The sequence below is a fragment of the Pongo abelii genome, chromosome X (assembly GCF_028885655.2).
Source record: "Pongo abelii isolate AG06213 chromosome X, NHGRI_mPonAbe1-v2.0_pri, whole genome shotgun sequence".
NCBI lineage: Eukaryota > Metazoa > Chordata > Mammalia > Primates > Hominidae > Pongo > Pongo abelii.
In genome coordinates this window covers 107,646,007-107,659,991 of record NC_072008.2, presented here as the reverse complement: position 1 = coordinate 107,659,991, position 13,985 = coordinate 107,646,007, and the positions used below count along the sequence as shown (strand labels likewise).

The following is a 13,985-nucleotide window of genomic DNA, read 5'->3' as shown; positions in this document are numbered from 1 at the left end:
CCCAAGGGCTCTTCAGTTAGCAGATGATGAACGCTGTAAGGATTGGGTCCTTTCCTTCAAGTCAGGGAATACATTTCTGGCTAAGGGTGTGTCTTGAAATATCATCTGGGAGCTATGGCCTGGAACAGGGTCCTCACAGCTCTGACTGGTGCCCTATCCTTGTGTGGCTGAGCTGGTAACCAAGATGCAAGGCAAAGTCCTCTCCTCTCTTACCTCTCCTCTTCTCAAGCAGAAGGAAGAGGTCTCTTTTGGATCCTCAAACCATGCAGCCTGGGATTAAGGGAGGGGTGATTTCAGTCCTTCCTTGGCTGCCCCAGCTGGTGTCTCAGTATGTCATGTGCCCCGCCCCCTCACCCCAGTCCACTGTCTCTGGGCCTAGTTCAGCCCTAGGACTCGCCTACAAATTGCAGTACTTATGGCCTAGACTGCCTTTCAGGTTTACTTAGAGACTGAGAGCACTTTGGCCCTCAGAGGTAAGGTTTGCAGGCAGTCAACTTTGAACCACTGGGATGAACAACTCCTCTCTGGCTAGGGCTGGTTTAAATGCTCCTTCCCTGGTTGGGTAACAGCTGAGTTTGGTCTGGTTTTCCTTTCTGCTCTAACAGGACAGCACAGAGTTCATTGCCTAACAATTGCTGTGTTCTCCCTTCCAGCATCCAGAAATGCTCTCTGCACCAGGCTGCAGCTGCAGGGATGGGGGAGGGGTAGCATCAGCTATTCAGGACCTTTTTTTTTTCTATCTCTTAAGTGCCTCTTTTAGTGATCTGAAGTTAAAATTGGGTGCTTTGAGCTCTCACCTGATTTTTGGTTCTTGTGAAGGTGTTTTTTTCTGTGTAGATAGTTGTTAACTTGGTGTCCTTGTGGGGTTGGGGGACAATTGGTAGAGCTTTCTATTCTGCCATCTTGCTCTGCCTTCTATATTTACTTATTCTTATTAAAGATTTTAATGGATGGGAAGTTCAAGATTGTACCACTATGCTCAATTTGCACATAGTAGTTAATCCTGAAAAAGGGAAGTCATGAAATGCATTTTAATTAACTTATTTACATTGCTGATGTTAGAATCGAAGTTAGATAAATCATATATTCTAAAACAATCTCAAAAATGATTGAGGTGATACTATATGTAATAGAGATAAATTTGTAACTATTCATTGTTATTTTTTACACGTTTCTAGTTACATTTATTCTTATCTTGAGTATGCACTTTTAAAGGTAAGCTTTTTTAGTCCATGTAATGGTATTGAAAATTAACTTAGCTAAAGATATCTAACATAACTTTTAAAATAAATATCTTCAATGGTTTCTATCTAATATAGGTATAGGTATAGGTATTCCTGCTCTGTTTTAGTTTTTCCTTTTCATTCTTTTCTTTTTTTCTCCTCTTACTGTATATTTTCAAATAGCTTATCTGAGTTCATAGATTATTTCTTTTGCCTGATCAATTCTGAGGTTGATGCTATTACATTTTTCATTTCATTCATTGTATTTTTAAGCTCCAGAATTTATTTGATACTTTTAAAATATAATTTCAGTCCCTCTGTTAAATGTCTGATTTGGTCATTTACTGTTTTCTTGATTTCATTAAATTCTCTATTTTTTTGACGTTTATTTAGATTTCTAAAAACAGTTATTTTGAATCTTTGTCAGACAGTTTGTATAGAGGTCAGCTACTAAGAAACTGTGTTCTTGTGGTGGTGGTATGTCTCTTGGTTTTTCATGTTTCTCATTGCCTTACATTAATGTCTGCACATTTAAAGAAATGTAAGGACTTATTCCAATTTTTGCAGACTTAATTTTTCTGGGAAAGCCCTTCACCAGTCAGCCCATCCAGAGATTCCCAGGCAGGCCATCTGGTATGATCCCTGATGCGCTTGTTGCTGGAGTCCTTGGGCAGGCTGGCCTGCTAACTGGGTCAGCAGGTGGGTGGGCCTGGTATCTGGGTCTTCAGGGTTGGGCCTGAAGCCTGAATCCACTGGGGTGGACCCGTTGATTGGGTCTTGAGGAATGGGCCTACAGCCTGTGTCCACGAGGGCAGGCCTGGAGCCTGTATCCACAGGAGCCAACCTGAAGCCTGGTCCACAGGGGCTCACCTGGTGCTGGGGTAGGCCTTGAACCTGAGTCTATAGGAGATGGCTGAACACTGGATGGGCCTGACACCTAGGTCCACTGGCACGGGCCTGGAGCTTGAGTCCATGGAGGCTAGCCTAGCACTGGGGTGTCTTGGATTATTGAAATGATCACTGAGGTGCCTGGTTCCTGGGATCACTGAGATAGACCTGGAGCCTGAGTCTGCAGGGGTGGTCTTGGAGCCTCAGTCCAAGGGATCCTGCCTGGTACTGGGGTCTACAGGAGTGGGCATGGACCCTGGGTCTTCTAGAATAAGCCTGGAGCCTGGGTCCTCTGGAGCCTGGGGCCTGGTGCTGGGACCAGTATGGAACCTGTAACCAGAGTCTCATCTGGAGTCCAGGATTGTGGATGCTACCCCAATGCCTGGAGCTACTGGGGCTGGCCTGGAGCCTGAGTCTGCAGAAGCAAGCCTGGAGGCTGGGTGTGCAAGGGCTAGCTTAGAGGCTAGGTCCCTGGGGGCTAATGTGGGTCTTGGAGCCACAGGGCCAGCCTGGGACCTGGGCACACAGGGATGGTCCTGGCACCTGGGTCCACGGGGGCAAGCCCAGCACTGTGGTCTACTGGAACTGGCCTGGGCCCTGGATCTGCTGGAACACTGAGATGCAGGAGCTCCAGCAAGGGCTACAGGAGCCAGCCTGGAGGGCAGGGCTGTGGGATCCTGCCTGGTTCTGGGGTGGGCCTGGAGGCTCAGTCTGTGGGTACCAGCCTCTTGGGGCCTATATTAGCTCCCTCCAGGGTCTGGCCTGGAGGCTGAGTCTGCAGGTGTCAGCCTTATGACTAGGGCTGTGGGAGTTGGCCGGGTGCTGGGGCTGACCCTGGCCTGAAGCCAGGAGCCTTGGGAGCTAGTCCAATGCTGGAGATGGTCGAGGGCATGGTACTGCTGAGGTTGGCCTGACGTTGGGGTAACCTGGAGACCAAGTCCACTGTGCAGGCCTGGAGCTTGGGGTTGAATGATTCAGCTTGGCACTGGAGCAGGCCTGGAGGCTGAGTCCACTGGTACTGTCCTGAAGTCTGGGGCCGTGGGGGCCTTCCTAGCACTGGATATTACTGGGGTGGGTCCAGTTTTGGAGTTGGAATCAAAGTTAAGTGCTCACTTCCCTCTCCTTCTCTCACACAGAGGGTATCTCTCTCCACTCTATGCTGGGCTTGGTAGAGGGCTGATGCTGATAGTGTAAAACTCTCTTTCCTACCTTCTTGAATGCACCTTATTTCTGTGCTACATCCAGGTGCTGATATAATCTCCTACATATTTGTTTTGTTTTTTTTAGTTTTTTTTAGTTTTTTTGGCTCTTGTGAAGATATTTTCATTTGTGGATAGTTATTTTAATTGATGTTTCTGTAGAGAGATGAGTGCTGAAGATTCCTATTCTACCATCTTGATGATGTCCGTCCTAATCGTTTTTTAATTCGAAAGTCCTGCATGCTTTTAACAAAAATTAAGACAGTTGTACAGAGAGTTAAACATTAAGTTGTCTCTCCTTGTTCCTTTTCTAGGCCCACTTACCAGAGTTAACCATTTTTAAATTCGGTTTATTTTATTCCAGATTTTTCTGTGCATATATGTGCATATATTTAATTTTTGTTAGTATTGGGAATTGGATGTATTGTGTTTGTTCTACAGCTTTTTATTCATTTAATAAGTAATTGGCATCTCTCTGTGAAAGCATGTGTACCAACTTAATCACTTTGATAGCCAAATAACAATGAGAATTTTGATGTTTGTGACTCATACTGTATAAAAAATGGATAAACTTTGGCAGAATACATTGTAGTTCTTAAGAATTTTAGATGACACTATAGACCTCAAGTGTAAATGCAGAAAGTTTTGGCATGTGTTATTTATTACAGTGAGAAACACTATAGCATACATTTCTAGATATGTGTATGAACATTACATTATAGCTTTGAGAGGCTTGTGTGAGACCTGTTTGGCCACATTAGTAGGCTAGTGTTTGTACAATGATGAAAGATGTTTGCCCACTATGGGCAAAGATAGTTTGTGGTTTCTTGTGATTTCTAGATAACATTGAAGGCATAGCTTCATGTTTCTTGTACCTGTAAAATGAGAGTGGCAAAAAATCTCTTGATTCTTAACGAGAATCCTGTGACAAATGACAGTCCTAAAACAAAGCATTTCTTAGGATTGTCTGCTGTTAAACACAAAATATCAAGGCTGTTTTTTGTTTGGTTGGTTGGTTTTCAGGTTTGTTTTTTGTTTGTTTGTTTGTTTATTTGAAACAGTGTCTTGCTGTCACTCAGGCTGGAAGGCACAATCATAGCTCACTGCAGCCTCGACCTCCTGGGCTCAAGTGATCATCTCAGCCTCTGGAGTAGCTAGGACCACAGGCGCGTGCCACCATGCCCAGCTAATTTTTATTTCTATTTTTTTAGAGATTGTGTCTTGCTGTGTTGCCCAGGCTGGTCTCAAACTCCTGGCCTCAAGTGGTCCTCCTACCTCAGCCTCCCAAAGTGCTGGGATTACAGGCATGAGCCACCGCACCTTGCCAAGGCTGGGTTTTTAAATCCAGCCTTTAATTACTGGTGTCCCAAGTCATTCCATGAAGCTCATGAAGTTACTGGTGTCCCCATAATGATTCCTTTAGAATGCCATTGCCTAGACTTACCATACTAAATAAATAACTCTTGCCATATCTGACATTAGAGGGATACTTAGTATGTGCATATTAAATTGCACACTAGAACAAAAAGCTGTTACTGTAGCCTCACAAGCACTCAAATTTGAAGTGTCATATGAAATCATATATAGTTGAGGAATGAAAAATGATACCTCTAAATATTTATTAATGTGATATATTTATCTTCCCTTTTTTATTCACAGATGCCATTTGGAATGAACAGGAAAAGGCTGAACTTTTTACAGATAAGTTTTGTCAAGTATGTGGAGTGATGCTACAGTTTGAATCACAAAGAATTTCACATTATGAGGTAGGTTAAAAATAATGGAAATAGGGTCTAAAGCAGGTTTTTAAATGTAGCAAGTAAACTTCCTGTAAGTCATCTTACTTGATTCTTATGAGAATCCTGTGAAAAAGGTAGTAGTATTTTCCTTTGATGGATGAGGAGACTGGCTCAGAAAGGGATGGTAATATACTACTTTAAGTTTGGGGAATTCAGATTTCAACTCAGTCTTTTTACTCCAAAGCTTGTTTTCTTCTCTTCACACCACTCCCTTTGCATCCATCAAGCCATCCACCCTTGTATTAAATACAAGTGAGGCATTATGAAGCTTGCATAGGAAACTATTAATGTGAATCAAGGGATATTATGTAGAACTCCCAGAGTCTTCCTTTACAGCAAATGAAGACTATAAAAACAAAACGAACCAATCTTGCACTTGATTGAACCACATGTTTTTAGACACAGGAATGTAGAATCCTAGAGCTAAAAGAGAGAATGTTTAATGTCCTTACTCTCTTAGTTTATAGATTAGAAAACTGAGACCAAGAGGGTTAATACTTCTCCATGGCTAGTCACTGGTATGACTAAGCCTAAAAATGATTTCTTCTGATTTCATATCCAGTGTTCTTTCCCTTCATTTGGTGTTGCTTCATGTTTCTACATCATCTGATGAGCTGTTGGATTTCTTTCATATCTTGTATCTAGGTTACCAAAAATACTAGATACATTCAATTAAAACTAATGTAATGCCAGTTCTACTTTTTTAAACATCTCATCTTGTTCTTCCCATTGCTAATCTTATTGGTAATTATATTTTAGTCCTAATGTTGGTTGAAATTAATTTACTATAATTACAGATAGGGAAATTGTGTGACTGTGGATTGAGAGGAGGTAGGGTTAAGTCTTAATTCCACCATTGACTAGTTACATAAGCTTTGGCAAGTCACTTTACCTTTCTGAGCATGTTTCTTGGACCTGTAAAATGAGAGTGGTAAAAACCTCTTACTATACTTGTGAGAATTAAGTGAAATCAAATGTATGAGAGTGCCTAGCACATCTTTAGACTCCATAGATCAAAGATTTAGAATTAGTAACAGAGACAGACAGTCAAGGGGCTCTGTGATAAGTACAATTTATCCATTTGGACCATTTTAATTTATATTAGAAAAACAGCTTTTTATGGAATCATAAAGTACTGTTCAGTCTAGAAAATAGGCAAAAATACAAGAAAATAAATATAAATTATAATTCTGTCACTTGTAGTTAACCGTTATTGAATTTCTCTTTTGCTTCTGTGATTCCAATATGATTTCTGAACACACACACACACACATATACACATGCATTTTTACAAAAAAGATAAACAGACTCTCTCAGTATAGTATTGTAAAATATAACAGTATTGCAGAAGTTTTGAATTTTAATGAGGTTGTATTAATATTTCTTTTGTGTCTGTGCTTATGTGTTTAATAAACCATTCTATACACTTTTGTCATATACTTTCCTCTATTTTCTTCTAAAACTTTGAAGATTTACTTCTTATGTTATAATCCATCTGGTATTGATTTTCTTGTATGGAGGGTGACAACAGGTTTTTCATATGGATAACCAGTTGTTCCAGCACTATTTATTGTATAGTGCATCCTTACCTCATTGATTTGTAGTGACACCTCTATTGTATGCTAATTTCCACATATATATTGATTTATTTTGAGGCTTTTATCCTGTTTTATTGTATTGGCCTGGTTTCCTATATCTACAACAATTTCACCTTTAAAATAAGTCACAGCTTTCAAATGAGTCACAATATCTGTAGAAGAAATTTATATGACATTAAAAATTTTTAAATCATAAACTAAATTAAAAATATATGCCACACATTAGTTGATATTTATAACCTGTGTAACTAACGAAGGATTCGTGTCTAGAATATAGAAGGGACTACAAATCAATTAGAACAAAAGCAAATAGAAAAATGGGAAAGTGATGTGAACAGTCCATAGATACTCAGCTTCACTAGTGATCACATAGGACATGCAAGTTAAAATAATAAACTATCATATAAGAACCATAATACTGGCAAAAATTAAAATCTAATAACAACACTTCAAGATAATATAGGGAAACAAACACTCTCATCGCTACATTTGGAGATGTAAACTGCTTCAAAATTTTATACCTGGTAAAGTTGAAAATCCACACTCCTTATAGGCCAAGAATTCAACTTCTAGGTATCTATTCTAAAGGAACTGTTGAACTTGTATATTGGGAGATCTATTTATATATGTTAATTGCAGCAATGCTTGTGTTAGCAAAATAAACTGAAACATAATTGTCCTAAACAGGGAACTGGATAGGTAGCATATGGAGTAGAATATTATAGCATGAATGAACTAGAGCTATATGTATCAATATCAATAAATCTCATAAATAAAATACTGAGTTTTAAAAAGCAATTTGGAAAGAATATGTATCAAATGATTCCACTTTTTATAATCAATTTTTACAAGACAGTAATATATAAAACTATTTATGGATACGTGTGTGTAGTAAAAGAATAAAAGCATGAAAGGAAATCAGGTACACCAACTTTAAGAGAGAGAGAGGAAGAAAGGATTGTGAGCATGAGGGTATAGGATTGTATCTGTAAAATTTTACCTCTTTTAAAGGAAATTTGAGAGAAATGCAACAAAGTGTTAAAACTGAATAGTGGGTATGGGTTTCGATTATATTGTTTCCTGTTCTTTCCTATACAATGGATATATTTCACATTTTAAAATTATGTAGACCATCTATGACAAACCCACAGCTAATATAATACTGAATAGGGAAAAGTTGAAAGGCATTCCGTCTGAGGAATGGAACAAGACAAGGATGCCCACTCTCACCACTCCTCTTCAACATAGTACTGGAGGTCCTAACCAGAGCAATCAGACAAAGAAAGAAAGGGCATCCAAGTCTGTAAAGAGGAAGTCAAACTCACTGTTTGCCAATGATATGATCGTTCACCTTGAAAACCCTAAAGACTCCTCCAGAAAGCCCCTAGAACTGATAAAAGAATTCAGCAAAGTTTCCGGATACAAGATTAATGTACACAAATCAGTAGCTCTTCTATACACCAACAGCGACCAAGCAGAGAATCAAATCAAGAACTCAACCCCTTTTACAACAGCTGCAAAGAAAAAAAAATTAGGAATATACCTAACCAAGGAGTCGAAAGATCTCTGTAAGGAAAACTACAAAACACTGCTGAAAGAAATCATAGATGACACAAACAAATGGAAACATATCCCATGCTCATGGATGGGTAGAATCAATACTGTGAAAATGCAATCTACAAATTCTGTGCCAAAAGCAATCTACAAATTCAGGGCAATCCCCATCAAAATACCACCATCATTCTTCACAGAATTATAAAAAACAATTCTAAAATTCATATGGAACCGAAAAAGAGCCCACATAGCCAAAGCAAGACTAAGCAAAAGAACAAATCTAGAGGCATCACACTACCTGATTTCAAACTATACTATAAGGCCATAGTCACCAAAATAGCATGGTACTGGTGTAAAAATAGGCACATAGACCAATGGAACATAATCAAGAACTCAGAAATAAACCCTAATACTTAAAGCCAACTGATCTTCAACAAAGCAAACAAAAATATCAGTTGGGGAAAGGATACCCTATTCAACAAATGGTGCTGGGATAATTGGCTAGCCACAGGTAGGAGAATGAAACCGGATCCTCATCTCTCACCTTATACAAAAATCAACTCAACGTGGATTAAAGACTTAAACCTAAGACCTGAAATTATAAAAATTCTGGACGATAACAATGGAAAAACCCTTCTAGATACTGGCTTAGGCAAGGATTTCATGACCAAGAACCCAAAAGCAAATGCAATAAAAACAAAGATAAATAGCTGGGACCTAATTAAACTAAAGAGCTTTTGCACACCAAAAGGAACAGTCAGCAGAGTAAACAGACAACCTACAGAGTGGGAGAAGATCTTCACAATCTGTACATCTGACAAAGGACTAATATCCAGAATCTACAACAAACTCAAACAAATCAGTAAGAAACAAACAATCCCATCAAAAAGTGGGCTAAGGACATGAATAGATGATTCTCAAAAGAAGATATGCAAATGGCAACAAATGGCCAACAAACACAAAAAATGTTCAACGTCACTAATGATCAGGGAAATGCAAATCAAAACCACAATGTGATACCAGCTTACTCCTGCAAGAATGGCCATAATCAAAAAATCAAATGACAGTGGTGTTGGTGTGGATGTGATGAACGGGGAACACTTCTACACTGCTGGTGGTAATATAAACTAGTACGGCCACTATGGAAAACATTGTGGAGATTCCTTAAATAACTAAGAGTAAAACTATCATTTTCTCCAGCAATCCCACTACTGGCTATCTACCCAGAGAAAAAGAAGTCATTATTCGAAAAAGATGCTTGCACACGCATTTATAGCAGCACAATTCACAATTGCAAAATCGTGGAACCAACCCAAATGCCCATCAGTCACTGAGTGGATAAAGAAACTGTGGTATATATACACTGGAATACCACTCAGCCATAAAAAGGAATGAATTAACAGCATTTGTAGTTATCTGGATGAGATTGGAGACTATTATTCTAAGTGAAGTAACTCAGGAATGGAAAATCAAACATCGTATGTTCTCTCTGATATGTGGGAGCTAAGCTACGAGGATGCAAGGCATAAGAATGATACAATGGACTTTGGGGACTTGGGGGGAAGAGTGGAAGGGAGGCGAGGGATAAAAGACTACAAATATGGCACAGTGTATACTGCTCGGGTACTGGGTGCACTAAAATCTCACAAATCACCACTAAAGAACTTACTCATGTAACCAAATGCCACCTGTACCCTAATAACTTATGGAAAAATACAATTAAATTAAATTTTAAAAATAAATAAAATTCTGTAGAGAGAGTGATTATCTCACATTATGTGCTCAGGAAATGTTAGTTTCCCTTCCCCCTACACCAACATCTTAGTTATTCTTACATATTTGATTATATGTTTGTTAGAGATTATTTCTAATGTCTCTTAAACCCAGAAGGATTTCTTTTCTCACATAAAAGAATTTGCAAGGGAGGTAGTAGAGGGCTGATATGACAGCTTTATAACATTATCAGGGACCTAGGCATTTTTTTTTTTTTTTGAGACAGAGTCTCACTCTGTTGCCTAGGCTGGAGTGCAGTGGCACAATCTCGGCTGTCTGCAACCTCCACCTCCTGGGTTCAAGTGATTCTCCTGCCTCAGCCTCCTGAGTAGCTGAGATTACAGGAGCACACCACCATGCCCAGCTAATTTTTGTATTTTTAGTAGAGACGGGGTTTCACCATGTTGGTCAGGCTGGTCTCGAACTCCTGACCTTGTAATCTGCCCACCTCAGCCTCCCAGAGTGCTCGGATTACAGGCATGAGCCACCACATGCCCAGCGGGCATTTTCTGTCTTTCTGCTCTGATGAACTGGTTTTCCTCCTCAATGTCCACCATGGTCCAAAGATGACTGTTGGAACTCCATCCTTTGTATCTTAATTCCAAAAGCAGTAAGGAAGAAGGGTAGAATAAGGGCTTATGGCCCAGTCATTTAAGGAGGCTTCCCAGAAGTTCTACATAACACTTCAAATTATATGTTATTGACCAGAATCTAGTTACATGGATACATCTTACTGAAAGGAAGGCTGAAAAACATAGTCTTTTAACTGGGTACGTTGCTCAAGATCTGTAACTAAGTAAAAAGAAGATATTTGATATTGGGCAGCAACTAGGAATCCATTTCAAAAACAAGAATCTAAAAGTTATTGGCTTCTAAATTTAGCATTATTTTCATTTTAACTGACATTTAGAGATTTGAAATCATGTGTCTGTACCAAGTTTGACTAAATATATTAACATAACACACATGAGTGCCATCCTCAAATTCAGAAAGGTGTAAATTTTGAATGACTCTTATTGAATAAACAAAGTCATATTATATCTTTTTTCAGGGTGAAAAACATGCTCAAAATGTTAGTTTTTATTTTCAAATGCATGGGGAACAAAATGAAGTGCCTGGTAAGAAAATGAAGATGCATGTTGAGAATTTTCAGGTGAGTGATGTGTGTTGGTATTGTAATCTAAACTTTGAGTTATTGAATCTTTCTAACAAGATTGTGCCTATTTCAGGTGCATAGGTATGAAGGAGTGGACAAAAACAAATTTTGTGATCTCTGCAACATGATGTTTAGCTCTCCACTTATTGCTCAGTCTCACTATGTGGGAAAGGTCCATGCTAAAAAACTGAAGCAATTAATGGAGGAACATGATCAGGCATCTCCATCAGGATTTCAACCAGAGATGGGTAAGGTTCCGTTCACCTCTTGATCTTCAATGCAGGATCTGCCTATCATGTTTTGTCTAACTCTGCCATATCCTTTTTATTGGGGGAGACTTTCACCCCAGTTGAAATAACTTGATTATTATTCTTCTTCCCAGTTAATCTCTGTGTCTTTGTCATTTAATATGGAGATTTTAATTGCTAGTTGATTTTTAAGAAATGTTATGACCTCTCCTTTTCAGTTCACTAAATTCAAACAAAAGCAAGTGATTTGCTATACTGCTATAAAGAAACAACAGTAAGCAGCTGGAGCTTTGTCAGTTTCTAATCAAATAATAAAATCTTCACTTTTTACTTCTTCCCCTTGGCATCTTTTTTGCGTTAGTATTTTCCAAAACATTATCTCATATGAGTGTTCAAATCAATGTCTTCACCATAATGTAGTTATGTGTTTCCTACTAACTGTAGGCGAAAAAAAAAGTTACTCTCTTTCTATTATGACAGCGTATTTGTTTCTTCCTGTAAATATGAAGTACTACCAGCATCATCAGTTAGTTACTGAGTACTTATTTTATATTAAATCCTGAAAATACAGGGAATTATAAAAACATTGCGTCTTTCCTTCTTCTGGTGATGTTGGGTCACCAGCACATATGAGAAAACTGACTCAAAGTTGCCCAAGATGGCAGAGTATACCCTGGAAAACCCAACTTGTATTTTTATAAATGCATGTGCTAGAACAAGAAAAGATGATTAATCCTCTGTAATAAATAATTTACCACATTCTTTGTAGCTTCAACACTTTAGGACTAAGGCATGCCTGGCATGGAAAATTCACCAACATCAATTTTGAACTCATAGTATAATTTGAACTCATCAATTTTGAACTCATAGTTACCCAGCAAAGTCAATGCCACAAGATATGTTATTAAAACTTTTATTTTCTTAATAAATGAAGCCAGAATTATTTTTTTAGTCTCTAATTTTTATACATTTTTTCTGCCTGTCATTCAAAAGATAGACAGAATCAGTGTGCCCTAAAAGAAAAAACATTTTGTAAAAGCTTTATCTTCACTCCCAAAATTTATCAACTTGAGCTCAGAGAGGAGGATAAATAAAAGAGCTATGAAATACTGGAATTGTAGGAACATATATAGTTTTATAGTCTTAAACAACTGCATAGATTTTATTCTGATGCAGACATCACAAATGTAGAATGAATAGACGCCTTACTTTGTTACTCAAGAAAGACTAACTTAGAAGTTAATATCATATGTTTTATCCTCACTAATTTTAAAGAATCATAAGATGGCTATCATACTTTCATTGATTTCTGTATGACTATAATTAGGCAATGCCTAATACAGAATACTACTTCCTTCTCATATCAAACTTGGTGACAAATTCATATTCACATTTCCATTCTCACAGAAGGAAATTCTTTTTTACTTTAGATGCTTTATCCAGCAGCTGTCTGTTGAAAAAAAAAAGTCTGGGGAGTGGGTTTTTAGAGAATTATAAATTTCCCTAGTACTTTACAATAAATGAGTTCTAATATCTGAAAATGTGTTTATCACTTCTTATTACAACTATTTCAGCAGGAGTGCCTCTTACTACTTCTGCAGAGTCAACATTCCTGAAGCCCCTTCCTGTCAAGCCTCCTCCAGGTGGGATTAAAGACAAGACTATGCCTTCCTCTCCCAGCAGTGATTTGGGTTTGAATAATCCGAACAAATTTTGCAAGCTCTATCCTGCTTCCTTTAATAGTCCAGTAATGACTCAACAACATTATGTTGGGAAAAAAAAACACAAAAGAAATGAAGCCAAGGAGACATTTGTAGACAAAATAAGAGAGAAATCTCTTCCAGCAAAATCAAATGCAAATGGTAAACATAAAATTATCCCAAAACTTTTTCATAGGAAGTTTGTATTTTATAAAACATACTAGCTTATTTACATACCATTTTACTCTTCTTGAGTGAGAGGTTGATAGTATTCATGGAGTCATAGAATTTTATAAGGACTTACAAGTCCATCTAACTTGATCTGTTCATTTCCTAGGAAATGAGAACCTGAATGGTTTGGATGACCCCTCTTAATTTTAGAATCAAATATAGGAATTCTCATGGTTTCATGTTATTTTAGGTAAATAAGGATCCTTACGTATATACATAAGGAAGCATTTTAAATTAATATCATGTGGTTTTATCATTTTTACTAAGTATGTTTTAAGTGTCTCTTTGGTGCTAGGCTAGTCATTCTTGGGAATACAGTTCCCTAAAGGAGCGAGCGTGTAAACTAGTTAGGTTAATAATACTTCATTGCAAGAGCCGACAGGCGCATTTTTATGTACATATTTTTGGTAACTAGATGAGTGAAGCATAATGGTCCAGAAAAATCTTCATATATTTAGATGATTTTCAATGGATAGAAGTGGGAAAAAGAAAGGATGAACCAAAGGGCTTGGAGCTAAGAAAGAGTGGCAAGAATTCAGGCACAGTAAAGAGACTGATCCTGACTGGAGTGATCCACTTGCTCTTCTAACCATATTTTTTTTTTTCATTTTTCCCC

The 13,985-nt window shown here is 38.1% G+C and overlaps 1 protein-coding gene across 4 annotated transcripts in view; it reads left to right on the top strand.

Annotated features, from left to right (window-relative positions):
• ZMAT1 (zinc finger matrin-type 1) overlaps nt 1-13,985 on the top strand; it is a 48,580-nt gene that overhangs the window by 23,091 nt on the left and 11,504 nt on the right. For 2 of the 4 annotated variants that reach the window (XM_054544856.2, XM_054544854.2), the window contains exons 2-5: nt 4,970-5,076; nt 11,086-11,187; nt 11,264-11,438; nt 13,016-13,081. In XM_054544856.2, the coding sequence (XP_054400831.1) occupies nt 4,970-5,076; nt 11,086-11,187; nt 11,264-11,438; nt 13,016-13,081 (450 nt within the window). Of the gene's footprint in view, nt 1-4,969; nt 5,077-11,085; nt 11,188-11,263; nt 11,439-13,012; nt 13,082-13,985 lie in introns of all 4 variants that reach the window. The other 2 variants (XM_054544855.2, XM_054544853.2) reach the window with 1 other exon arrangement.